A 27040-nucleotide genomic window follows, 5' to 3' on the forward strand; every position below is an offset into this window, starting at 1 on the left:
GCGTAGGAAAACCTTCATATGCGAGCGCAGCACAACTATCTGGTCCGAAGTGCGGCAACGCAGCATCTTTTCAGGCTATTAATATAAAACGTGAAGACGGACAATCCAGCTGACACAATGAACGGGACAGAGCAGTGTTTGCAGTAGAGGTTTCTGGCTACGATTTTAGATTTTGAGTCAAGAAGTGAACGGCCAATGCCAACTCGTTTTGATTTCATACTTTATTGGTCCATCTAAATACAAATATTTGATTCTTGTTCGCAGTACTCTTGGTTTAACAGGAAATAATTACTATCAATGTTTCAGTATTACCATAAACATGCGAACTGAAATGTTCAATTACTCAAGTACTCTTGATTTAACAGGAAATAATTACTATCAATGTTTCAGTATTACCGTAAACATGCGAACTGAAATGTTCAATTACTCAAGTACTCTTGGTTTAACAGGAAATAATTACTATCAATGTTTCAGTATTACCGTAAACATGCGAACTGAAATGTTCAATTACTCAAGTACTCTTGGTTTAACAGGAAATAATTACTATCAATGTTTCAGTATTACCGTAAACATGCGAACTGAAATGTTCAATTACTCAAGTACTCTTGGTTTAACAGGAAATAATTACTATCAATGTTTCAGTATTACCGTAAACATGCGAACTGAAATGTTCAATTACTCAAGTACTCTTGGTTTAACAGGAAATAATTACTATCAATGTTTCAGTATTACCGTAAACATGCGAACTGAAATGTTCAATTACTCAAGTACTCTTGGTTTAACAGGAAATAATTACTATCAATGTTTCAGTATTACCGTAAACATGCGAACTGAAATGTTCAATTACTCAAGTACTCTTGGTTTAACAGGAAATAATTACTATCAATGTTTCAGTATTACCGTAAACATGCGAACTGAAATGTTCAATTACTCAAGTACTCTTGGTTTAACAGGAAATAATTACTATCAATGTTTCAGTATTACCGTAAACATGCGAACTGAAATGTTCAATTACTCAAGTACTCTTGGTTTAACAGGAAATAATTACTATCAATGTTTCAGTATTACCGTAAACATGCGAACTGAAATGTTCAATTACTCAAGTACTCTTGGTTTAACAGGAAATAATTACTATCAATGTTTCAGTATTACCGTAAACATGCGAACTGAAATGTTCAATTACTCAAGTACTCTTGGTTTAACAGGAAATAATTACTATCAATGTTTCAGTATTACCGTAAACATGCGAACTGAAATGTTCAATTACCATGACCCATGCTAGGGCCGTTTCTTGTTCAGTTGAAGGAGGATCAGCTGTACTTGCCTCAACAATCTTCCACGTCCACATGGGGAGCGGTTGACCAATGGTATTCTCCAGCTTAGTTTAAATTCTCATTCTGAGTACGGTAACAAAAATACCCGACCGTCTGTTTTGCGGGAAGTTTTAAACGGCTGATCCTCCTTTAAGAGCCTGCAGGGCTGAGACCAAACACGCAGTATTTACAAATTAACAAGAAAAGCAACAATAAGACGAATTCGGATGACAATACGAAAATTCCCCCCAGTTTCCGATTTGAATTTTGCGCTCACATTTATACAACAACGCAGCCCACTGCAGCCACTGCTAAAGAAGGGTTAGGTACTAGGTGCTAGGGAGTCAAATTGGTCATCTTCGGATGACTGATACTAATGGGTCGTGCTTGATCCATGAGCATCAGGTATCCCTCGTACAAGCATGAATAGTGTTCGACGTACTGTCAGATGCGAGGGACTCCTCTTGGCGAAATCGTGTAACGTAATCTGACCTGCATGGCTCCTTCCTATATATAACCTTTATTGGTTCTCCGAACTTACCTAAAGGACCAACTAGAATTGAGATTAAAATAAACTATGAATATTTTACATCGAAACACAGCAGTTGAAAGCTAGGGCCCGGCCCGCTCACGCATCGTCCATATCTATTTCGGCCAAGTGGTGTAAATGCTTCTCTGAGCTGTTTATACCAAAGCCGGCCACACGTGACGATAAAAGAATGGTGTCCTCAGGGATGGCAGTCGCTTTACTTTGATTTTTGATAGACGGCTCAGTGCAGTCCCCATAGACTCTTTCACCAGTGCCCACAGTCCATCGTTAACGCCGAGTCCCCTGTCGTTGCACGAGTAAACGTGCTCAGGGGCAGTCAAAAGTTTTATCGGTTGGAGCACGGTGTTCCATTGTACTGCCTTCTTGGCCTCTCGACGTATATGGAGTATAACCTAAATCTCAGGATGTGATGTCAAATGACTTCCCAATAGACGTTGCATGAGCGAGACCACCAAAAGCCAGCTATTTGCATTCTTGAAACTATAACTAAAGTATGGCAGGCATAGCTTAAATAATCTGTCACCAACAAAACAGCACCGTTGAAATAATACATGATTTGACTTTCTTCGTCATGGCAATAACTCAAATCAAAGGCGCAAATTACTTGAAACCATTCAACCCACAACACGGGTCTTCGTTGAGAAATATTTAGTAGGGTTTTTTAACATCCAGACAAGTAGGGCGGTCCAACAACAAGAGGGAACATCAACAAGTACCTCTTATTTCAAGTTCCAACCTCTAGCATCCCCTATGCAATGAGGGGACACGCGACGCAATGCTGAGGGATTCGACATAAGGGATGCCGAACTTAGAAAGCTAAGTTTGCTTATCCTTCCGTTCCTTTAGTATAGGTCAAGTTAGTCTCTCGTTCTATTATTCTGGTAGAACAGAAGAAGCAATGCCCTTTCGTTGCCTTGACATCGGACACGCAACTGCCACGGGTGTTACATGTGGTGTACTTTGTCTAGTCAACTGGAGATGAAATGCCAACCGCAAAACAAATACACGTCGACCTAAATTATGTTGCGATTGCCAATACGAATAAAGACTGTACAATGAAATGTTCTAAAATGATAAATGCAAAAGGTAGATGAGCTACTTGTAGTTGCGCAAATAAAGGCTTTCTCAAATCCAACAGTCTGGTACAAAATTAGAATCCTAGAACTTGTAATCACTGTATGTACATGTACAATATAATAGGTGCGGGGTCGCACAGTCTTTATACAACCGGACCACTCCGAATCCATCTACATTCACAAGGCGCTTCCAAAAATGCCCTTTGCTCTACGTAGACCCTAGACCCTACGTAGTGCAAACCCTTGACAGTTTGACACAGCAGCAAGATTAGTAGTGCATGTTTGAAAAGTCAAGTCGAGTTTTATGAGCATCAGAGAATCGTGGTACCGTATTCTGAACTCCGGGCATCGTGACAGAGAGGCGGGTCCAAGTTTCCAACATCTGGTGTTCCTGAGTGCCAAGTCCCTCGTTTTGTGCCTTGTGGCGAAACGATCGTCGAGAGACTCTACACTCAGGAGAGCTCAGGATCCCTCTTGGTTGTGCGCCTAAGCATTAGTTTTCGCCAGCAATCAAGTCAGCGCAACGGGTTGAGCAGAGATGACATTAAACAGTGTGCCATTGTAAATGTGGATGAATTCATACAAACTTGAGAATCTGCTGCAAACTATACAAAGAGTCTAAATTCTCAATCGACTAGTTTAAACTCAATCTACGTTTCAATTTTAATCTCAATTTTGGTGTAAATGTCCTTCTGCCAAGCCGCCCTGTTTCGTCCATATCCGAAGATTCCAACGTACCTTTCATGTACCTTTCATGTATATCATGTGTTTGGTAGCAAGGGTACTGTCTGTACTTCTAAGGAAAATTGATACGCGGTGCTACTTGAATATATTCTCTCGCATAGATTCAATTCTCACCAATCCGTCACAAAGGCATATCCTAGTGCATATACCCTAGTGCATCAGAGGCATACCCAAGTGCCTAGTGCCTCAATTGTAGTGCCTTCTGTGCATCTACTGGCAGACTAGGTCAAGGGTACTCCCACCACATTACAGTGAGGACGAGTACCCAACAAGTGCACATCATTATCCCAGAAAGAGTTGTTCAGTCCTTTGAGTATTCCACCCACAACAGCCTATCATTTCCAACAAGAAATTCAAAAACATCACAGCTTAGCCTTCCATTCATTCAAAACCGAGGTTCTATCTCACAGAATGTTCATATATTAGCACATTTCCCGAAGAAGTGTTTCGAAGATCACCCTAACGAAAAAGGGAATCTTTCCCGAACTCCATTACTTGGGCGTGGATCGCATCGTGACGTAATTCTTTGCTCTTTCCACAGTGTCTGTATTCGGTGGAGGCACCAAACCAGCATAATGTTCTCGATCCGATCGTTCTAACTTAGTCACGTGCATAAAACAGCATGGCTGTGAAATGTCTGTTTTCTTGGGAGCCTTGTATTTTTGTTTTTGTTTCTTTTCCTTCTTTTTCTTTTTCTTTGACATATTGAATAGTTCGTCTGTTGGATCAGACATGACTTTTTGTAACGAACTCAAGAAATCATTAGCAGCGCCAACATCGTCATAGCTAAACCCAGCCAGCTTTGTGTGATCACTTGACAGAAACATGGTGTGAAAGTTCGGGTGCATCGCCTTAAAATGTGATAAATGGTCAAGGTTGTCCTTCCAGAGAATAAACCCTGAACCTTTCTCGGCAAGAATTAGATGTGCTTTCCGATTCCTCCGCCCATCACCAGTGTCAATCACCATCACAGGGATACCAGTCCGAAACAATTGCCAATTGTCCCCAGTTCCGTTCTGCTTAGCCGTCCCGAAGTATAAGTTTGCTAATCCAGGACAGACATACACACTTGATCGGTGACTCCTATAGAACATTTCAACCTGCATGATGTCATCATCAGTAACTGTCTCTATCCCTGCCTCTGCTGCCTGCTCAGCAGCCTGCTGTGCTTGTGCAGCCTCGAACTGCTGGAATACTGCTTCCTGTAGCGACGCCTCTGCTTGCGGACTGGGAGCCAGAGTTGGTGACACCGGTGGTGGGATCTCCAACCGCGGGAACTCCGGAAGATCCAGTGAAAGTACAGGCGGTGGGGGTAACGACTCAAAGTCAAATCCATTATCCGTGGGCGGTGGCCCTAGGGGCTTCTTGCCCATGTGTTTCTGCATCCTCTCTAACGAATCGTACTTGTCCTTAATCTTTTTCACAGACGCATTCGCTATCTCCTCCTCTGTCATAACCTCCTCTTTCTTCAATACTTTATCCGTGGAGCAATATATAGGAGATATAGACCCATCGCTTTTATAACCAGTGGGACTATTAGGCACATCTGGACCATCCAATTTTAGGTTCTTGAAACGGAACGACTCATCATCCATGCCAAGACTCAGGTCTAAACTTTCGATCTCTTCTTTAATCTGTGATAACCTCCAGTTATATCGATTGTAGGCCATCATGAAGAATCCCAACACAAGAAAAAATAAAAACAACTCGTATATGCGCTACTGTTAGCATCCAGTAGGCTCTTAGTGACTAGCACAGCTCGTCCCAGTTAGCTTTCACCTGGGAAAGCTTTGGTAAGGTAGGCTATCAGCTGACGGAACCACCACTGACGTATCATATAGCACCTGCAAGCTACATCTTTAACGACCAAGCACAGCAACCGAGCAAGTTCACGAATTCCTTACGAATGTGCAACGAGAATCAAAGCACTAAGTGAAGTTCTCTACTCGAGTTTGCCTTTACTCTCACTGTCTACGTATTCGACGTTAATGATCTGTTGGATATCACTGTTTACGTTTTCTACGTTGAAGATCTGTTCGAATCCTTTTATGCCAAAGGCAGCAGACGACAGCACCCCTCTACGTCCTGACAAGCGTCTCTACATAATGCTGTGCACCATGGGTCGACCTCCTACAGGCCCATCAACCAGTCCTGAAACGATACATGACAATTGTATTAACACAACGACCACTTGAGGTTAATAGTTTGATCGACTACCCAATAAAACGAGCAAAGAATGTGTGAAAAACATGAGATGCATGTTGTCCCAGTTCAGAACGACATGAGGTCATACAGGTCACGGAAGGGCATGGGCCAGTTGTACTAAAAGCAAAAGGAAGGACAGCATTAAAAGATCTTAAAAATATGGTTTAGCCGGCCCTCCTCGATGGTGGAGCGTTCAGTGACAATGTCTAGCCAGGTTGCATTTTAAGGAATGGTCAATCTGAAAGTTGAATAACATCAAGATTTAACATCTCTCGCTTGGGAGAGAGAAGAACTCTATAACTGATCTACGAGTACAGTTTCTCAACCCATGGTACCGTGCCGTACCGATCTAGTGCGACAGACGAAAGGTACCAAAACAGCGTCACATTGGTAAGCACGTGGTAAGCATATTTGTATACAGTGCTTTATTTTTCGTCTGCTGAGATGAAAGAAGGAATGTATTAATAATGAGAGTCTCTGACAATATTAATAAAACTAAATTCTATTGTTATTATATATTACTTTGAAAACAGCCCGCAGTACTTGATATTGTTATAAAGGTGCACGTATATTATGAAAAGCTGTAATGTTGTCGATATGATGGAGGAAGTGGTTCTAAATATTGACATAAAGATAATGATTTGAAGGAGGGAAAGCAATAAACGCCTGAAGGAATGCTGGTGCAGATGGCAAGTCACGTGTCCAGCCGCCTAAACGCCGGAGCTACCATTAGCTACCATCAGCAATCTGTTCGTATCCTCTCCAATTCACATCTATTTTGCAGTTGTTACAAACTTTGCAACCCTCTGCAGGATTGGCCCAGACCCACTTGGACGAAAATGATTGGTATTCGAAGCAAAGGGACATTCCTTTCACTGAGCAATCTTCAATCAACAATAGTTTCTGGAAACATACGCAGGGAATTCCTGATATAATATTGGTTCAGAGAAACAGGTTAGGCTATTTATCCAATCATACTGTCATTGGTTGGCCGGCAGATGGTTCAAGATTGATCTGGGGATTGACCATCATATCTTTTTCAATCACTACGGTGGACACTGACTGTCTGTCTGGTCGTCATGGACTATCATTATACCCAATGTCAAGGTTTATAATAAGAAAAAACCGAGGACGCAACCCATAGCATTTAGAGAGTAAGACATGAAAGGTGGCAACTCTAAACTTGAAGCCTTTGAAGATCAGGCTATATCGAGCACGGTAACAGAACTCAGGCATTGTCTTTGCCTTAGACGATGAAGTGAAAGCAACTCTGACAGATTACCCATTTTGGTAATCTATGTTGTGAAATCTATTTTGCAGTCTCTGAGCTTTGAACAAGTCTGATGCTCACCGATTCTACACCAACCACCAATGGCCCTCGGAAACCTTTGGGAAAGTCACCATCACTGCAGTTAAAGTCCTAGACGTTACAGCCATACGAGAGGGAGCGATTTCTTGTCTGGCATGTCTGAGGTTGTATTGAGGCTTTGAAAATATAAGCCAGACGGATGCACACCTTGTTGTTGTTCTGACTTTTTAACAAAACGCAGTGGTTGTAGATGATCTGAATCCCTTGGAGCACCACACCTGCTTCAGGTTCTCCCATTGCCTTCCAACTGCAATTGGATAGATCAACTGGAGCAAACCAGTTCTCATGAAGAAATGTGAGCGCTGGGAAATCAGAAAAGAAAGTAGCTGCTGACAAGTCTGCAACAATGGGCAGGTAAGATAGCGGGCGTTAAGAATCCCTGGCATGGTGGATAATTCTCTTGTCGCCTGCCTGTTGTGAGTGCGAAGCTTAATACTAACGTGAGTGGCGTATATGTGCTCATCATTGCGTGGAGAAGAGCAACGCTGACATTGTCCATAGACCTCTTTCTAACAGAGCATCTTCTTCCGCGTTCGCACTGCTTGTGGGTGTTATTCTCGAGGGAGTATTTCTCCAAGGCGGGATGAGTGTTTAGACCATCGTTATAGGTGCCAAACGAGTCCAGGTTTGGTCCTTGCTTGCCCTGGCATAGACAAGGAACCTCACGGTAGGCTCACCAGATTCTGGTTCCGAACCCTGAAACCCGGAACGACCTGTGAAGTTGGTGTGGTGCAGGTTGCAGTTTCCAAGTGTTGCACGAAACAGATGTACATCTTTTAAAGATGCAGTCACATATAGGTCAGGTACTTCTTGTCGTTTCCAATTTTGTCACTGGGTCAACAGGCGTTATCGATATAAAGAAGATCGAATCCATCAAAACGATTCACGTCACGCTTCTCATGAGCCAGACTGCAGCTCTAAGTAGCCAATCGATATAAGTACATGCCATTAGAGGATAAGGCATTAACAGGCCCCTCCAACACGATTAAGTGCATCGATTTCCCCGTAATAAGTAACGGTTACTTTTTTTATGGAGTATAATGAGTTCATACAACTTCGATTATATATTTTATGCCAATTAACCTCCATTGTCGTAGAGACCTTTGAGAAATTGCGACATGCCGAGTGAAAAAAACTTCTGTTTGCCATGTGGAAAGTTGATGTTATCAAGAGTTATGCCATGTATACGTCTGTCTAATGTGTAATGTTCCATCATATCCGCCCCATCAGAAAGAATGCACCACTGTTTTATCAACGAAATGCGGCTAATATAAGTTATACACAAACACGGTAATATCATTATCGTGTCACAGTATATATTGCTATCAACGGTAACACGGTTAGCAGTATACGTCAAAATGATGTTAGGATAAACCATTATAAATGTTATATAGTTTTTAGGGGGCCAAATGTTTTCAAAATGGGAAAAGTATATCTGATGATATTCCCAGGAAGCAGTTACGACTTCAGAAACCTGAAAAATCATGTTTTCCACTTTTTCGTGTAAATACGTTATTCGTATAGATATTCGTGAAATTTGTGAAACTTCGCTAATATCCATCGTTTTCCATGCCACTTGACCGTTATAGAAACTAGGGCATGGTGCAACATCGAAATTGATAATTGGTCCACAAAAGATAATTATCATCATCGACACATGTTTGGAGGAGAAACATTATGGTTCCGGGTATACATCATTAGATATCATTAGACTGTGTGGGATGAGCAGAGAGGAATTTGTGGAATGTACTTGAGTGTGAGTGAGACCTCGTACACTCTTTGCTACTATGTAATCACCGACAGAAAAGAACCTCATGAAAGTTACAACACAAGCCATATTTATTGCATCCTGAGATTCAGGTTTTTGAGACTCCTAGAGGCAGAGTGTATTGAAAACCACTGGTGCCAGGATGTCTTTATTGAAGAAAATATAGACACCAACCACAAGCTAACATATTTATAGAACGACAGTGCCAGTCTGTGCCCTTGTCTGTGCCGCCCTTCTTGAGAGCGCTAGTTCCGCCGTACACGGCCAACTTTATCGATTTCACGAAACGTGAGCTGCTTCTTCAAACACTTGCCTCGAAGCTACAGGTTTCATTACGTTGCCCTGCTCAGGACAAGCGGAAAGACATGTTCCTGTATTGAAAATCTGTAAAAGCTGTGGTTGTATATTGGTTTCTGCTTTTTTGTTTAATTAAGAAATGGAAAAGGCTTAGGGGATTAGGTTCCCCGTCTACCTGGGTTTCATAGGTAAGCTGGATGATTTGTGTGCTTTTGTTATCCTTAAACAGTAATTTCAACTGCCCCCAACTGCAGCCTCCGGCCATTTTGCCTGGTACGTTTTACATTTTCTGACTAAATACATGTACCTAAATTACATGTACATGTAAGGGTTAATGAGAAGGTATCTGCTATGTCTAGCATGATGAATCTATGCCTAAGGTGATAGATGCTTGAACGGGCCTGTTTATACAGGGCCTACCGTACTAAGAAATCATACAGGCAGTTCTCTCAGATCTGAAGTATGTAATTTTTTCGTTATGAGTGGTTTGCTTGAAGCAGATGCCGACTGGATTAATAATGATATGAACACACCTGCCAGTGGCTGGCGTCTGAAGGATGCACACAAATCATTAGTTACTATTGTTAGAGTTGCATTCGTCCTCCAAGCACAATCATGTGTAGAAGAATATTTCAAATCGGCGAGAAATTGTTGAACTAGTACTCATTTTGACCACCAAGGTTTTTGCATCTCACCAAGATATACCACGGCTATGTTCAAAGAGAGTATAAATCATGAGGTTCGAGGTGTATAGTACAAAAGGTAACACGGATACTGTACGTGTAGATGTTCTAGGAAGGTGAAGCCAAGAAAACGAAACAGCGCCAGCAACAAAATGCATCCTCCCATAATAGCAGGCCTTCAGATTCTTCCTGAAATTCACTGAGCTCACACTAAAAGTCAGCCTATGATATTGCTTGAAACTTTATTCCCCGCAAAGAATCGTAAACGACCATCTGCCATTTCCCGCCGCCCACCAAATTTTGTGATATACACTTTGATGAATGTACGACCAGCTATACGTTTTATGCCAAAAGAAGATGTCAAAGAAGAAGCCAAAAACTTACAACAGGAGAACCAAACGATTCCAGCAATCGATTCGGATTCCAAATGAATAATGAGAAATATTCCTTCCACCGTGAATCGTAGTGCTACACAACAAGTTGCTTCCCGACCATCTGCCTTTTCCCGCCCAGCATCAAATCTGTTATGACTGCTGATGTTTTGCTAGTACTAGTATATGTATAGCCTACCACACGCTATGCTATCGCTACGGCAAGCATGAATCATTCCGTGTCGAAACTGTATAGAAATAGCTTTCCAGGATCTCCATTATTGATGGCTTGGTCGGGCGAGTGATTAATGCCGATCGCATGTGACCAACGCACGGCTGCAGTGCAGCAAAATCATAGCTTGATCAATCAGTGGAAGTATCACAATATTTTCTTTTATCAGTATGGTAAGGTAAGGTAATTTGTTGACTTTTGTTATATTCCAAATGGTAACATCATGGTCAAAATCAAAAATGGATTAGACGAGCGACGAAAAGGGATGAGTTTCTAAAGAGTTGCATGGTAGCAGAGCGTTGTTTCGATATGCGGACCTCTTGGTTATGGGCCCACAAAGCTTCCACTACGCCACTCTATACCATAAGCAAAGACGATTGGTCTCGGCACGGGTATTCAAGCTATCGAATCCTACACACGAGACGCAGTGGATCGGGCCGGCCCCTCCCCATGATGAAGGAAGGTCGGAAAGGCTGACGAATGGACTCCTCCGGGAGTCAACCAATCCCAGTTGTCTTCAGTAAGATAACGCCCGACACCAACAAGATGGCAGTATCGATTTGTAATTTGTTTTCTCGTCGTCATAAACCACTGTAACCTTGGCGAGAAGCAAGACATTAACGTAATCTGGTCGTATTAGAGTCGACACACGATGGAGTCCTTGGTCCCGTCTACTTGCTCAGTTGAAGTCAATGAGTTATTTTGCCCCCATCTATCAGATCTATCGGGGCTGACACGAACCCGGTGTCATGCAGTATTGATTTTTGTATAATTTGTTTCCCAACCACTGGTAACCTTGGCATGTTGGTGCGGGAAACCAAGCATAAAGTTGATACAGCTAACACTGTTTCATATTGCTGTAGCCCGGATATCATAGCAATATTTCAATATTGATTTGCTGCTGGCCGAGATAACAAGCAGAAGTCCAGCTGGCCTTGGCCATGACCTCTGGGGAGACTTCGCCGTTTTCCTTTGACCCATCGTACAGAAAAGTGCTGTTCCAGCTCAAGCTGAAGTGGTAAACCACGCTATCATTGCAAGACTGGTAAAACATGGGTTTGAATAAAGTTGTACTCACAAATACTGAACCGATGTAAGTCACAGAGGCAGAGGCGGGTAAACGATGAAACGCGGACCAGAATCCCAGGAAACTGAAGACAAAACTGGACAGCCACAACGCCCTCTCATTTATACCACCCACTCGATTGGTTTCTTATAATAAACCAATAAACAAATGAACTTCATCATTATGAATACAATAAGAGTAAGATTTTAAGATGAAAGACAACTGTCCAAGCCAGTGTGTACCCAGGTGGAGGCCTAAAGATACAAAGCCCTATCTTCTCCCTCTTATTATTTAAGCTTACGTCACTGAAAAAACACCAATGTTCTTGGAATCATATCTCATTATCTAGATGCAGAGTTCATTGTTCTAAATTGAGGACACCTGGTCATTTTGGCATGTCAATTAACTTGTGTCACCAACTCAAAGATTATACTCATTCTTATGCCACGACATTCGGGGTCATGCAAACGTACAAAGCCACAGTTTCTTAAAGTTGAAGTGATCTTTTGAGTCCTTTATATGAAGGCTAGCAATGCAGTGTTTCCGATTTCTTCTGTGGAATGTTCATTATCGAGAAAACGATCATCCCGACTCTCATCTGTTTGCGTCTATTGATGGGTGAGTGATTTAGCGATCTCAAAACATTGCGGGTCAAGATGGGCAACGATGAATGCCACATCGAAAGAAAACCTAAGCAAAACAAGGACAAGATGTTATCCACTCTGTTTCCTTTAGTTGAGCCATAAACCTCATTATCGAGATTCATAGTTGAGGATGACACTTCACATTCACGATCAGGATGTAGACAGACAAGGCTTCCGTTTGAATGAATATGTGGGATGACCGTGATTTCATCTATGAGGATGCATTAATCAAGTGACTTTTTATCAATAGTTACTCTGGTTGTTTATAGGTTGGGAATTTCGCTGTCAGATTCCGAATTACTTTCGTTTCAGAGAAACAAGTCATGTGATTCAATGAGTAATCGCAATTATATTCCTTATTTCGTTTTGTTTCATAAACAGTCACTGCTCACTGAAGATAGACTCGCAAAACAGTCCATTGCGTCATCCTGATTGGACCGGGCGACAGGACGAGGCCGGTTCAATGCATTCGGAGTGTAACTAAAGACTGTACCTTTCGATGTCAGTGCACTCGCACTTGAAGGCAACTGATTGATGCATGAGCTAAATAATCAAAGTCCCGTCATCAGACTCGTAATTTCCAAAGCCTATACATTACAACAGCCCCGGTAAATAGCTTTGTTTATTAAGGCCTTGTTATTCAAAACAAGTTAGTCACATATATATACATGGCATTTCATTTCACTACCCATCCAACCCAGGCAATTCTTGTTTTATGTGACATCAGTACATGCAAGGGGTGGGGCATGTTCGAGGATCGAAGCATGCGAAAAGGTACAGGCCTATAAACTGAATACCACCACGTTGGAGAGCTTGAGTCGGACTCAAGGTCAATGCCTAAATTGATGAAAATACTGAACACACATTTTCACCCTAATCACATTTGTATTAGAGAGTCCACCGAGGGACATGCATCAATTGGACCCTGATCACTAATTGCCTGAACTAATTGACAATTTGAGTCAATGATTTGTCTATTGGCGAGGTACCCGGCGGTATTGATGTTGGTAACAAGAGGCCCAAGGGCCTGGAGCTCAGCTGACAGAAATGGCTGTTGGAAGAAATTTGCACAAAGACCTTAAAAATTGGATCCATGTGTCCTTGGCTATGGAGGTACCGACTAAGGTTTGTTTATTCTACGGCCTTCACGCCAAACGGACAAGATTATTGTAGGTTTTAAACGAAAAGAACCCATACTACATACCGAGATGTCAACACTGATCAAAATTGTTGCAACTTTGGTATGTAATGTATATTCCAAACTGATATATAGTCGTAGGTCGCAAAATGGTTAGAGAAGGGATTCATAAACCCAGTAAAACTAGAGGGGTAAACTCCATGGCGCTCTCCTGTAATCTTAAATATCAGCTAGAATAAGATAATGTATGTAGGATTGCTTTTTACGAACATACAAACAAAGATGGAAGTAGGACTAGGCCTATATTATAGCCTGTTAGTTCTCGAGGACGGCAATCCAATTGGATACGATTTGTACTCTTTAAAATACGTTAGCCATTCCAGACATGAACATGTTGAAACATACATGTAGTTGATGGCCGACAAGCACGTGATTGTGGATAGCACAAGTATCTAACTACTATAGGCCTACGATGATGTATGGCATTTAGCTTTGGAAATGAAATGAGACACATTCTCACGGCCTCTTTGACCAATCTGCCAACGCTAACGGCAGGAGACCATGGCGACTACAGAGTGACTCAGATCGCCGGGCCGGGGTCACCATGATAACATCAACGGACATTTTGATGCTTTGCAAGCCACTGTGAAGATATGACGACAGTACCTTCAAGTGGGAACATCTGCTGGTATGACCACAGCCTCAACTCCCCCAGATGCTTCCGTTACCCAGCTAGTTTTGTTGAGGCTGTGGTCACCAACTCATCAACACGATGATGGGAAATTGTCTGACGACCACCACGTACAGAAGGAACAGTCTCGTAGGGTGCCCCGGATACTTTTTGCAATGGGGCATCTCTTTGGCCTCCACCAGTCTGCAGAGAGTTGCAATATCAGCATAAGCTCCAGCTCAATCAATTTAAATTAGAATGATTAAATGAGTTAATAAGGAAGGACTTAAATGAGTCAAATGTGTTTTGATGTATAATTAGGCAGCTAACAGTTAGTGGGTCAATGTCGAGGTCGGTTTCAATGACAATGCTGCTGAAAACATTCATGAGAACTACAAAACGTATACCTGAGATTCAAAACCCAGAAGACTGATTAATGAGGCAACCTTTTACGACCTACATATATTGTTCGTTTTTTCCTATACCCTCCAAGGAACATTGAGAATCATGGCTACACCCTTTCGTGTTTCGTGATCTTTCGTTTTCGAAGGAATGTCCTAGCATGACAGGCAATGATCATGATAGGGACAAGGACGTTCTGGGCAACAATTCCGAGGTCATACGTTCCCTAGCTTCTCATCCTCAGATCATGACCATCTCAAGATGAGTAAAAATTCTGATCATAGTCTTAATTCTTCGGTTTTCGCATCGAACAAGGGTGGGCTTCTGTAATTTGGGCTCTTATCATGAGAAAGCCCAACATTAAACCCGTCGTTACATGTAGGGCTACATGTATAATTCGTTGATTTTATAATGTGCTAAGCGTATTCTTCAAGTTGGTTCGTTATTGTTACTCGCTTGAAACATGCGTCACCATGCTCATGAAATTAACAGATAGCATGCAACAGGCGTGTAGCATGCAGCGTTTCATACTGGAAGCCAGTCACCATGGTAACCAGACCCTAACAGCATGTGGGAATTCATGGGAACGCTATAGTATAAGCAAACGTGGAGTTTGCACAAAAGACTATCAGATTTGTAGACGCGTAACTCAATTCCGTGACGCTGAATGTAACATGCTTTCGGCGAATTAGTGAGAATTTAGCTGCTGAATATCGGTATTCATGACTTGAAATAGATATGGAGTGGAGTGCATGGCTTCTGTAAGTGCGCTGCAATCGACAAAGTGTGTAGTCTGGGGAGGTCAACTGTGCGCTGGCGACGACGCCCACAATCAGCACTTTCTGTTGGTTGTTCGGTTGGTTTGGTTGGTTCGTGAAAAAACGGACATTTTGATGGCTATTTGATGCTATCTGCATCTGCTGGCCATTGCTTTGTACATGTTGTATGATGGTGGTAGGCCACTTTCCATTGGCCGCGACGATGGTAGTCAGCTGATTAAATCATCACCGACGTCATCACCCATTATTGCCAAAGCAACAAACTAGCACAGTCAAAAGAACAGCATCATTTCTGAACAAAAAGTAGCCTTTAGGATGCAGATGTAAACAGGTCAGTCTAAAGTCCAATGACATACATGCAGTGTGCAACTGATTTTGGTTGGTGCAAACTGGTCATCATAGTTTATATGCATATGTCTACTCTTAGTGAGCTTGTTTATATATACTGTTGTATACAGCAAATAACACTTTTTCGACCCACAATATATGTCTGCTGTGCTTTTGATCAATGGACAACGAGTGAAAGCAATGACCTAATTCACTGTCTCTGACTCGAGTAGGTCCTGGGCAATGGTTAAAAAAACAAGACTGTGGCTATTATTACGGCAGTCTCTAATGCATTTTACATGCGAACAACTGGCTATTCTTACGGCGGTCATTTTCACTTTTGAGCCTTAATCCTACTCCAAACCTAACCTAGACCCTATCCCTTACTCTTAACACTAACCCCTCCTCAACCCTTCCCTAACACTAATCCTTGTCCCCTAATGTTCAGTTTAATCCCTAAAATCGCTGAAATTTGTATTGTTACGGTACCGTTAGAATAGCCACTTTGAAAAAACAAAGCAAAAAGTCTCACGTTTGGGCCAGCAGAACTCTCACAACGATATCAAGCGAATGCATTGCCTAGGCTTTATACCAAGAACGTATACCAATATCGTGATCATTTCTGGGTGTCACTGGCCGGAAAACAATGTCTGATGGGCTTTTTGTAACCATTCCTGAGACCATCACCAGACGACCACCAAGAAGAAAGTAAAGAAAAGGATTCTAACCTCTTGTTCAATTACCAACATTTCCAAAGAAAAGAAACATATCACTGAATCTCAATACGCATCATTTCATTGCGATTAGATTACATAACCGAGCTAGAAAAACATTTACTTTGAACAAAATCTTGTCAACCCAGTCTCTAACATGCACGTTTAGATATTCAACGAGGAAACCTACGAACTACTTACAAATCTGAAATCTTTAATCCAGAAATGAATCACAGTACTTCCAATGATAAATTACAAGTTACCGTATACCTTCAATACCTCATGTACGAAGCGCGCGCCACGAGCTTTGATATCTGACTGAACACATCCTGAAGAATCCCCCGCAAAATGACGTCACTGTGACGCAGCGACCTGGTATGCGAATGTAGTTCAGCTACCAGGTAAAGAACTATAACTACACACAGTTGGTGGACATCCTTTTCAACAATTTCAAGTTGAATGACAATTTGTAGAAAATATTCCAAGATGTTTACTTTATCGTGTTTTCTTTACAGATTTCAATGGGGTTGCGTTCAGGCTTTGTTCAGGCGCGTGTCTTCATGGGGTCATTCACCTCTTGGCTGGGAAAGTTGGTCATGATATTTGAATATGTTTGCGGGCCTAAATAAAGTTCTTGATTTGTTATGTTGATCAGGATTTTGTTCAATTTTGGTGAAGTAAGTAGTTTATGCTACATCAGATCTCAAATGTCAGCTGAAATGTGACTGTTGCTGCATTTTCTAGATGAAATCATACAGAATTCGACTCAAAATTCACTTCGTGAGGTATTGATGGGAGGCAGACGAGTTAAAGTGGGAAGTATGACGAAAGAATCTGTTCCCTTGTTCCTCGGCATCCCTTTTCCTCTTCAAAAGACACATCTTAATGCGGAAATGAACTTGATATCTTCTACATGTTCATCTGCTGCACGTGTTGCTTTTGACGCGTTGGCCGGCATCAATTTTCTGATGAGTCATCACAAACTTGGCATTTTTTACTCTGGAGATCAGTAAAGAACACGTTGGCCATCGGTAAATAATGGTGTAACATAACCTTTGAAAGACAAGGTGTTTCCTGCTGGTTGCCAACGGATATGCAACGGACTCTTGCTGGCAACGGCCCTCCATCAAAGTAGCAAATCCAAAAATCCTGATTTGTTTTTGGGACTTTCGAACGCAACCTAAAACCATAAAGATCTTTTTAAAACCATTTTTTCATTGCTTTTATATATTATTTATGAAACTGAAAGATTGATATAGTGGTGCTGGCTCAACACGAAACGGCCCATTGGTTGGTGTTATTTCTATAGTTATTGCGATATCGTCAAACCGTTAACAATTTTCGATCGCAAGGTTCAAGTCAATGATAAAGTTACACGTCACTGTAGCGGGTCAGATGCAATCAGACCTACGAAAGTAAAATTACCCTGATTTCGCTGAGTAACGTTTGTCCTCAAATGTTGACAGGCATTGCAATTAGGGGTCGTTTTGACAGAGAAAGGAAATGGCTGCCACTTATATACATTACATGGATGTGTTTTTTTGCAATTCAGCATTCAAATTTATGTTGTTTTTAATCTCGACAGCCTCTCACTGCCGACACCAGGAGAGTCGTCACCAGAACTTGACTTTGGATTATCAATGCTTGAGCTTACACTCACGGGAGTTTTTAAGCACTCACTCTCAGAGTGATTGGTAGCGTCATGGAAACCCATTGTATGATTCAGACAGGTATCAATCAATAGAATTCTGTCATCATGTCCATGTGACACAGTGGGTGGGATGTACACTGCAGTCTGTCTGATGGGAACTCGTTGGTTGAGCTTCCTACTTTCTATCCAATTGCTACATCATTCCATATATACAGTACATGCATTACCCAGTTTCCTTCGTATAATTTTATGCAGATTTGGATTTTTTACCAAGGCCACAAAATTACGAGTCTAGCCATGGATAATTCAGAAAAATGATAAGATTCAATCAGTCGTTAATGACCTCAATCATTAATTGAAACGAAAGAGGGGTGTTTTCATGTGAGTCATTTTGATTGATGGCTTGTGGACATTTAGAACCAACACCACCCGAGAGTCTCGTTGGTGGAACGATAACAGGAAGTAGGATTAAAACATAAAATCAGCAGCGGTGGATGTGAAACATCGGTTATCTGTCAGATTGATGTTCATTCAATGAATGTTATCGAGAACTTACACGCCGCACGCAACTATTTCTCGCAGCCCAATGTGATGAGAAGGGAAAGAAGAGGTCACCCTAAAACCAATTCTTTATATATTACTACATGTAGTTTTCAACCAAAAGCAATATAACGAATATACATTGTAATATGTCATATTCGATAATGCATACATATAGACCCGATTTCCATTGCAACTCGGAGATCGCGTTTTCCTATCACGAAACATGAAAATGGCAACAATTCATTGAGCGCTTTATGTTTTTTTTCAGGATATTTACATTTGCGCATCCACTGACATCGCTGAATGTAAAAATCTAATGCAACTACACAGTGTTGACAATGCATCAAAGCATTGCACCCGGATGACTAAGTGGTCATCATTCTTTATGATTATTGTCTGTAATTGTTTGCCACAAATGATGAAGAATTGCTGAAGCTAGCGTGCTGGGAATGATGGTGGGAACGACGGAATGATATGTACTCGAAGTTAGAATATTGGATGAGAACGCTGAGAAGAGACTGAAGAAAATCTCGCCTCTCTTGCGTATGCCCCTGAAGATAACCAAGATCTTTATGTCACAGGGGTAATAACAAGTAAGTTTGGGTAGTTGTGGTGGAGGGCAAGTTGATAGAGAGCCACTGTTGAGCTGTCAACATGAAGGGTCAAGCACAACGAATGGAACAACGACGAGCAGTATGTTTGTTCCCAAGGGGCGAAGTGAGACACTTCGATAGTTTCTTGTGCCCAAAAATGTTCTTCCTTGGCTTTCAATCTGGCCTGGAAGGGATAACACTTCTCATTTTCTTCTCTTGTAACATTGCATTATTGCTTCCTTGCAATAAATCTCCACCACCTGCAAGCTGCACATTACATGTGTACATGCATCCAGTCAGCACACAGATGGTGGATTCCACTGAATCATCAGTCTGAGCCCGCGATCAATAATCTACACCCACCCGCATGTTCGCCGGTGATTTATCCTGAACGTGACCTGACGGGGATATAGGAGGAGGCAGGACCCTAGGGGACATTCGCAGGGTGGGGCGGACGCACCCCGACGGGTGTTCTCTGGCAGGTTTACCTGGGCTTTCAAGCCGACGGGCCCTACCAGCTGCGTCCGTCCGGGTATGGTTATATTGAATTTTGGTTATGTTCAGACTATCTCCGAAGAAACTAGAAAGAAACGTCACTGAGCAGGTTTGCATTTAGCGACGGTTACTAATGGCGATGCTTGGAGAACCATCCACTTATTCTGTTTGTCGTCAACAGAGCTTCTATAGAACTATAGCGACTAAATTATGGGTTCTGTATGCAGGTAGGTACGAAAATAGTCTGTAAAAAACAGGACATGACTTATCAATTGCAAGATAAAAGAGCATATCGTCTTCTAAATAAAACAGCATCACTCACCTGTATAGATGAAACCTGTAGACAACAAAAGACGACGTCCGCGTCACTAAAGGTAATCGGCTATCAATCGTATCCCATCAGTGATGTCTCAAACATGTCAAATACTTTCCAAATCGCCATGTACATCCACAAAATGAAATGTGATAAATTTCCAATGAATACTGCCAGAAATGGACGGAAAACAGCAGCCGATAAAGTTCATTGTAGTGTCAAGACAGTATATACCAGTATCAACAGAGCAATACACGCCGAAGACGCTCCGACACGGACGCGACTATTGTGACCAGACGGACGACCGTCGCGTTCTGCTGTAATTTTTTTTAATGAGGAGACAATGCTGAACCGTCAGGACGACAATGCTTACCCGTCAGTCTGTGGATGCCGTCCTTTAACGCTGATTCATCTGATTCGCCTGTAATAGTATCGCATAATAGCGGAGACTGTCTGCCGCGAGCACGCCTGCAACTATTGTCACTACACACGATGGCAAAATGCGTGTTTTAGGTATTTTTACGAGATTTCATATTTTCATGGCGAAATGATTCATTTGAAAATGGATATATAGATATGAGTGAATAACTCAAGGTGTGGACATGATTCGAATCATTTTTGGATTGGTGACTGATGTCAACAGATGGTGGAATCGAGTCGAATGTGCTATACATATACTACTCAACACGTCATTACTGGGTTTTCGATATTCTAAATCGTCAGATAAAACAGTATATTCAAAATGCAAGACTACTGGTGTTTAAGAAATACTATAACGAAATACGCCATGAAGGTTTAATACGAGTTGCATTGTTCTCATTAATCGATGTCACCATCAATAACAGTCTTATATCTGGCATTAACAAAAGATATCGGTCTTTTAAACGCCCATTCATTCCATCGGATATAGTTTAACCCACTCGGTTCTCATCCTGATTATGAGCGTTTTTCATATCAAAATCCCCAACACAATAGGCAACGTCAACTCAGAATATGTATATAATTTCTCTGATTCGAAAGCCTAAGAACACCGTTCGGACCTTGACAACAACATCATCTCCATATTCGAGCTTTGTCAGCATAACACTGGAGGCTTCACCCTCTCTGTAACCTCTCACTTGTACTTTTAGGGGGACGATGATATGTGGAAATGTGGCATCCAGCTTTCGGATGCGATCCCCCCCATCCCTCCCTCATGTTCAGCGCTGAGGCGATGTGAAGCAGACATGCACCATCAGACAGTCCATCTGCTGCGGATCCGTTCGTTCATCACCCGTTCTCTTTGTCATGTTTGTAAACCAAGGAAAACCAACCCCACAATAAACACACAGCAGAATCGATGCGTATGCCAATGGCAACAACTTTTTATGCAAGTGCCACCTGGTTTTTTCTCCTTCGACCGAATTGCCTGTTTGGAACATGGGAGTGATGCATGTTTCACATTCAGGATATGCATTTATACCACAATTTTTGTTCTGGTGAAAAATGGGCTGTGAGTGAGACTAAGAGATGGATTGGAGACGTGTCCAAAATATCAAACTACCCATTTTGTTTGTGTTGGTTGAGATACACTTTTCGATCGAATTCTCGCTATGGCAAATGATTAATTTGATGAGTCATCAAAAATCATTTCTCTGGTTCGGACAATAGGTTAATCAAAGAAAACAGTTCGATAAACGGAAGTAATTGCCATGGCTACCAATGCTTTTATGCTATTTTTCACGCGTAATTTCTTGATTTTGTAACTCACACTCGGAACATGTGTCGCCGCCTGACTCTAGTGAAATAGGACAAGTATAAAGCCATTTAACTCAAATTTGAATGTACGTCTTGACGCGTACCATGGCCACTGACTCTATATTGAGATGTTATGTCAGCATATCATGGATTGAACATCCCAAAAGGCATATATACACTATTTTCTTGGACCGTTGGATGGTGGTTGGTTTTGAAACTGACCTCATAAGGACCCAAAACATGCAGTTGGATTCGGGTCAAAGTCATTTTGGGGTTAATTGACGGTAATTCATCACTTAATGACAAAAACGTTGACAAAGGAGCCGAATACATATATACGAAAGTGATGTTAACAACATTGCCTAATTTGCTCATTATTTCATTTTTAGGTTAATTCTAATCTTTTATGGACGCTGTACTTAGGTCAAAAGTAAAAAAAAGAGTACATGTATTGTACTTTTCACTGATCATACCTAAATTTGCAGTCTGTGGTTATATCGATCTTTCGACCGATATTTAGGAAAACTAGCCAAATTTAATTCAAAGTTGTCACTCACATCATCCGTCCATAATCGTTATCCGATATATTCGATATATATAGAGATGAACTTCCTTGCCAAAAGCGGGAGGAAAATCGTTCTTCCATTAAACATTATCCCTTGAAGATCCATTAGGGGTAGAATCGTAGAGCTCGTCAGACGTCACCAGATAAAAGTCAGATCTGATATTTTGTATCTACAGTGTACATGTAATACAGTAGAACCTCCCTTACCGGACACCTCTCTATTAAGGACAAACTCTCTATTAAGGACACTAGGTTTGGTCCCAAATTGGTTGTTTCCATTCAATTTGACCTCTCTAATCAGGACACCACTCTATTAAGGACAGCACTTGTCAGTCCCGAGGGTGTCCTTAATAGAGAGGTTCTACTGTAGTTTTAAATAATGGGTGTTCCCACATGTATGATTGAAAACTTTCCCACATCCAACTCTTAAATCCACTAAGTTCCTAACTATCAAATTTGACAGCCGCATCTTAAAAGGCTAACACCATCGCTTTCTCCCATAAACACTGCCGCCTATTAATAAAAGTGCCAAATACGATATATCGATTCAATAAATGGGGAGCATATGTTTTGTTAGACATAAATCTTTTCTAAAGAGAATAGCCCATTAAGACACATGACGCCAAATTTGCTTCTAGATTGGATCAGTTTGATGGTCCCAGTTGGAGACAGGTTTCATACATACACGCGCCGAACGCCTCAGGGGGAAAGATTAAAAGCTTTTTGCAGTCTTTACTGGATAAGAAAGACGCTGTTTTCCTTGCGGTTGCTTAGCAACTGTTCGATTTTCAAGCCTTGACGTAAGTGAAACTACGGAATTTTCGGCAAGTTTCCCGAATGTGCTGGGATAAAAAGTGTTTTCTAGCGAGTAAGTTAGTAAAATCGATTGAAGATGTACTTTGGCACTGCATGGCAAGGTTAAGCCATTCCTCGTGCTCTATCGACCAGGCATCTAGAGATTCAATTAGGATGACGCAATGGACTGTCCCGGGAGTCTATACTATTCCTACAGGTGCAGGCGCTAAAGGTGGTGAGTTCGAGTCCCATTACTAGTCAGAACCCACTCATTTCGCACTGAAGCTCAGAATAGAAGCCATAATTCAGGAACTGAGATCGCAGAACTGGTTTGTATCATGTCAGGTGGCAGAAACATCTTATCACAGATGCTCTGCACTCTCTCCAGATTCAGAATTCCTTCAAGGAATGCGAGCTCCCGAAGAGCTAAACATGCCTGGTATTACCATTATCTTTCACCAGATGGCTTCCACTTGGTCGAGGGACCCGAAGAAGGTGCTGGTAGTTTTGAGGAAACCATGCTTCATTCTACCAAGTAGGTCCTGCTCTCAGTAAACCTGTACCAACTGGTGAATAGCCCTTGATCCGCATCGTACGAGAACTTTGCTACTACCAATTTTCACTGGTCAACAACATCATTGCTTCCTCAGTATCGATCTTTGCATTCGCAAGGAACAAGTCATCGCATTGTCGGCGTTGCTGAAGCCTGGTCGGCGCTGATGTTGTTACAAGCGGAAATTACATTAGCATGACATTGACAGCACAGAACGTTGGTGAATGTGTTAGCTCGTCTCCTGACTCAACGAATTCAACTGCAGTGGAACCACGGCACTGTCATTTTGCATGAAAAACGAGCCGATCAGTTCTGGCAGCCATTTCATCTTCCATTCCAGGCAACCATCATGGAAAACCATATAGCAATGCAATTGTTGTGGCACTGAATAACCAGAGTTGATTAACTCCTTTTACGTTTTCAATATCTCCTGAGGTCTTCTACTACAAATAAGAAAGAAAACTTCTTTTTGCCTTGACATATGATATTTCCCGAGAGTCGGTTCCATACACAAGACAAGCCATCAGCCGATTAAGACAACCGCAACGTACTTACAGCTGTCTTCAGCGAACGTGAAGAAGAAGATGACGAAGAAGAAAAGATAACGACGACGAAGATGATGTGATGAAAAACGAAATGAGGAAGAAACCATGTTGGCAGAATGTCGGAATGTTCCGCGAGTGCTTTCCACTTCATTGACAAAATGATATGCCCGCAGCAAGGACTGCTATCGTGAAGAAAATGAGGTAAGTAAAAGAAGAAGCAAAGAAAGAAAGAAAACTTTGATGTTCCCCGGAGCCTGCCAGTCCATTGGGATCTCCGCCAAGTGATGCGACCACAGTAACGACTCCTTTCAAGAGAAAAGAGGTAGAAGAAACTATGACAGCACAATGTGACAGAATGTTTCCCGAGGAGAGAGTGCTTTCCACCTCATTTGGATCGTTGAACAGCCATTATAGTAACGGCGGCCTTAGCTCTCCGATACCAGTGACTGCTACTGGCACTTCTTATTCCAACCCTGATATTGGCAATATGTCACTGAATCAAACTGTTGGCTCTCTCTCAGGGATGAGAGATTACAGTGCTATTTAGTTGTCACGGAGACTGGATTACCGCCAATCCTGGAGGCAAAGGGGATACTATTATAAACTGCATTGTATGTGGCTCACTGAGTAGATTACATTGAGTGTCCTTTGAAGGACAATTTACGGCCAGATCAATTAACGGATTGCATCATGGATAACGTTGTTTGCAATGTTTAGGTATTCGCGTCGATGCCCTAAATGCAATTGCTTTCAACGGTTACAACAACTCCAAGTGATGTGGAGGTTTTGATCACGTATGTTTACGCTAATACGAATACGTAGACCAACCGTATACCGTGTGTGATCGGAACCTTACTGTTGCGAGATTCATTCTGCGTGATATGCAGCGTAGGCTTCTTCAATCCCCGAGCTTTCGTATAATGTAAAATGATGATAATTTGTATAACGTCTTGGATCCTACTGACTTGCAGCGTACAATACATGTATACTTTTGTTGACACTTTCAAATGACTTGATATTCCCGTTGCAGACGGTAAGTGCTTGCTGGCGTGACTGCTTTCTCATGGAACGGTCCGATGTTGAAAGGATGGCTTTCATGTTGGCGATCCAATGGGTTAAAACTGTTCTTTACTTTTCATAAACTCATGTTGCGCATGGTTTATTGAAGAAGTAACTGGTGCAGTGTAAAAAAGTTATGCTCCTACCTCTGTAAGACTAGAAATGTTTGTTAGTAGATCCAGAGGCAGATCTAAGGTAAAGCCAAACATCAACACGATGGAGAGGAAAAGCCATGTTCTCAACTCTACTGGAAGCTTGGAGGGCACAGAGGCGTGGATGCGTACGTGAAGCTGCATACGTCTAGTCATGCGTACTAAACGAGCTGTAAGGTTTACATGTGAAAGGTAGAAAACACATTTTTCTCATTTTTAAGGCATTTGGTGGAGGTTTGTATACATGGTAAACATAACCGGTAATTCAGGCCAAAAATGATTTTATGCTTTTGACTGTATAGGTTTGCGTTTTGGACTCCACTGAGCCAACCCTCAGATTTTGTTGAGAGAATACCTCTCGTCGTCTTGGATGTTAAAATGCAGGTTTGAGGTTTTGGGCAGAGGCCGCGTCGAGATGGTGTAAATGGATGCACATTCACGGTCAATGCAAATTTAACGGTTCTCGGAAGGGGGTTGTTCGCACCACCGACCCCCTTGCCCATGTAATTGTCATTATGTTAATCGATTGATGAGAAAGAGCACCATTAACGACCACCTCAACAGCGGCTGACATCAAACATTAAACGATTGATTAATCCTTGGGGAACGAGTATGATAACATACATCAAACCTCGTTTTGCAATATTGACTTACTCGACGGTGAATGCAGGAAAAACACCATTAAAATCGTAACTAGCGGAAACAGAAATGGCGAAGCAATTACCATGTCAACAGCGCCACCAAGATGTTGTAATTTGATGTAAAAAACAGAGTAGACAATGATGACATGGCCAAAAGCCGATGCCATGCATTTTCGTTTACTGGAATCGCTTACTTTGAAGATAGCCATGCTGTCCGTTAAGGGTTGGCCCATGATGTATCCAAAACCTAAGCTTTATTTCGGGACGGAGTCTTCAATACAATATCTTCTAGCTCGTACTCCCAGTTTAGTAAGGACATGCAAGGCCCCTAAACTTTGGACAATAGTTCTATTAGCTTCGGGCCCCCGTCCCCGGATGACCCGAGAAATATAGGTGACAAATCGGTCCCTACGACTAAGTCATCCGTCTTTAAAATGCAGACGCGGATCCTGAAATAAACGTCAATGGACTAGTGCATAACGCTCAGAATGTTAGATCAGACGAAATCGACAATTGCGAGGGCACTTATATGTAATTAGTACTTACTGGAATAAGCACCCACTGAAACCAGTTGCCTGATGCTGCATCTTAATCCAAACTGCTACATTTTCCGGGTAGAATTTGAAATATCGCGCACATATGGAAACATAAGACACACCCAGTTACTCTCGAGAACGCTACAACAGAACGTACCACGAGAAGCGATACGTTACTGCCTCTCTGCAACGTGGTTACAATATTACTTCTTCCGAGCAACGCAGTTAGCATAGCGCTTGGCGCGGCTCCAGCATCGCTGTCGGACATGAGGACCAGATACCAGCCGCCTGTATTCGATGCTTAGCCGCCGGCATACGGATGTAATGTGTCGCCCACCTTCAGTTAATGCAATCGTACTGAAAGCCCAAATAGCATTTACATTTCTGTTCCAAAGGCTTGTCACATTATTTTTCATGATACAAAAAAACCCACTGCAATTCAGAACCAATCAGCTAAATTGCATTTGATGATTGTTGCTGTTATCTGTGGCCAATTCATGGGGCAATCAGTTCCA

General features: G+C 41.9%; 1 protein-coding gene across 4 annotated transcripts; it reads right to left on the bottom strand.

Moving 5' to 3' along the window:
- Window positions 1–210: 210 nt before the first annotated feature.
- LOC135487781 (uncharacterized) lies at window positions 211–26831 on the bottom strand. 4 transcript variants are annotated; one of them, XM_064771856.1, is made up of 2 exons: window positions 26536–26831; window positions 211–5834 (listed from the first exon to the last, which is right to left on the bottom strand). In XM_064771856.1, the coding sequence occupies exon 2, from the start codon at window positions 5354–5356 to the stop codon at window positions 4175–4177; it is 1182 nt and encodes a 393-aa protein (XP_064627926.1). In that variant the 5' UTR covers window positions 5357–5834; window positions 26536–26831; the 3' UTR covers window positions 211–4174. The 4 variants fall into 4 exon arrangements, with proteins under 4 accessions (XP_064627926.1, XP_064627929.1, XP_064627927.1 ...); XM_064771859.1 differs by lacking the exon at window positions 26536–26831 and adding an exon at window positions 19952–20086; XM_064771857.1 differs by lacking the exon at window positions 26536–26831 and adding an exon at window positions 16549–16657.
- Between the last annotated feature and the right edge of the window lie 209 nt (window positions 26832–27040).

Source organism: Lineus longissimus, chromosome 5 (genome assembly GCF_910592395.1).
Source record: "Lineus longissimus chromosome 5, tnLinLong1.2, whole genome shotgun sequence".
Lineage (NCBI taxonomy): Eukaryota > Metazoa > Nemertea > Pilidiophora > Heteronemertea > Lineidae > Lineus > Lineus longissimus.

Coding starts and splice junctions, on each gene's coding strand:
- LOC135487781 (XM_064771856.1), bottom strand. CDS start 5,356: ATGATGGCCTACAATCGATATAACTGGAGGTTATCACAGATTAAAGAA.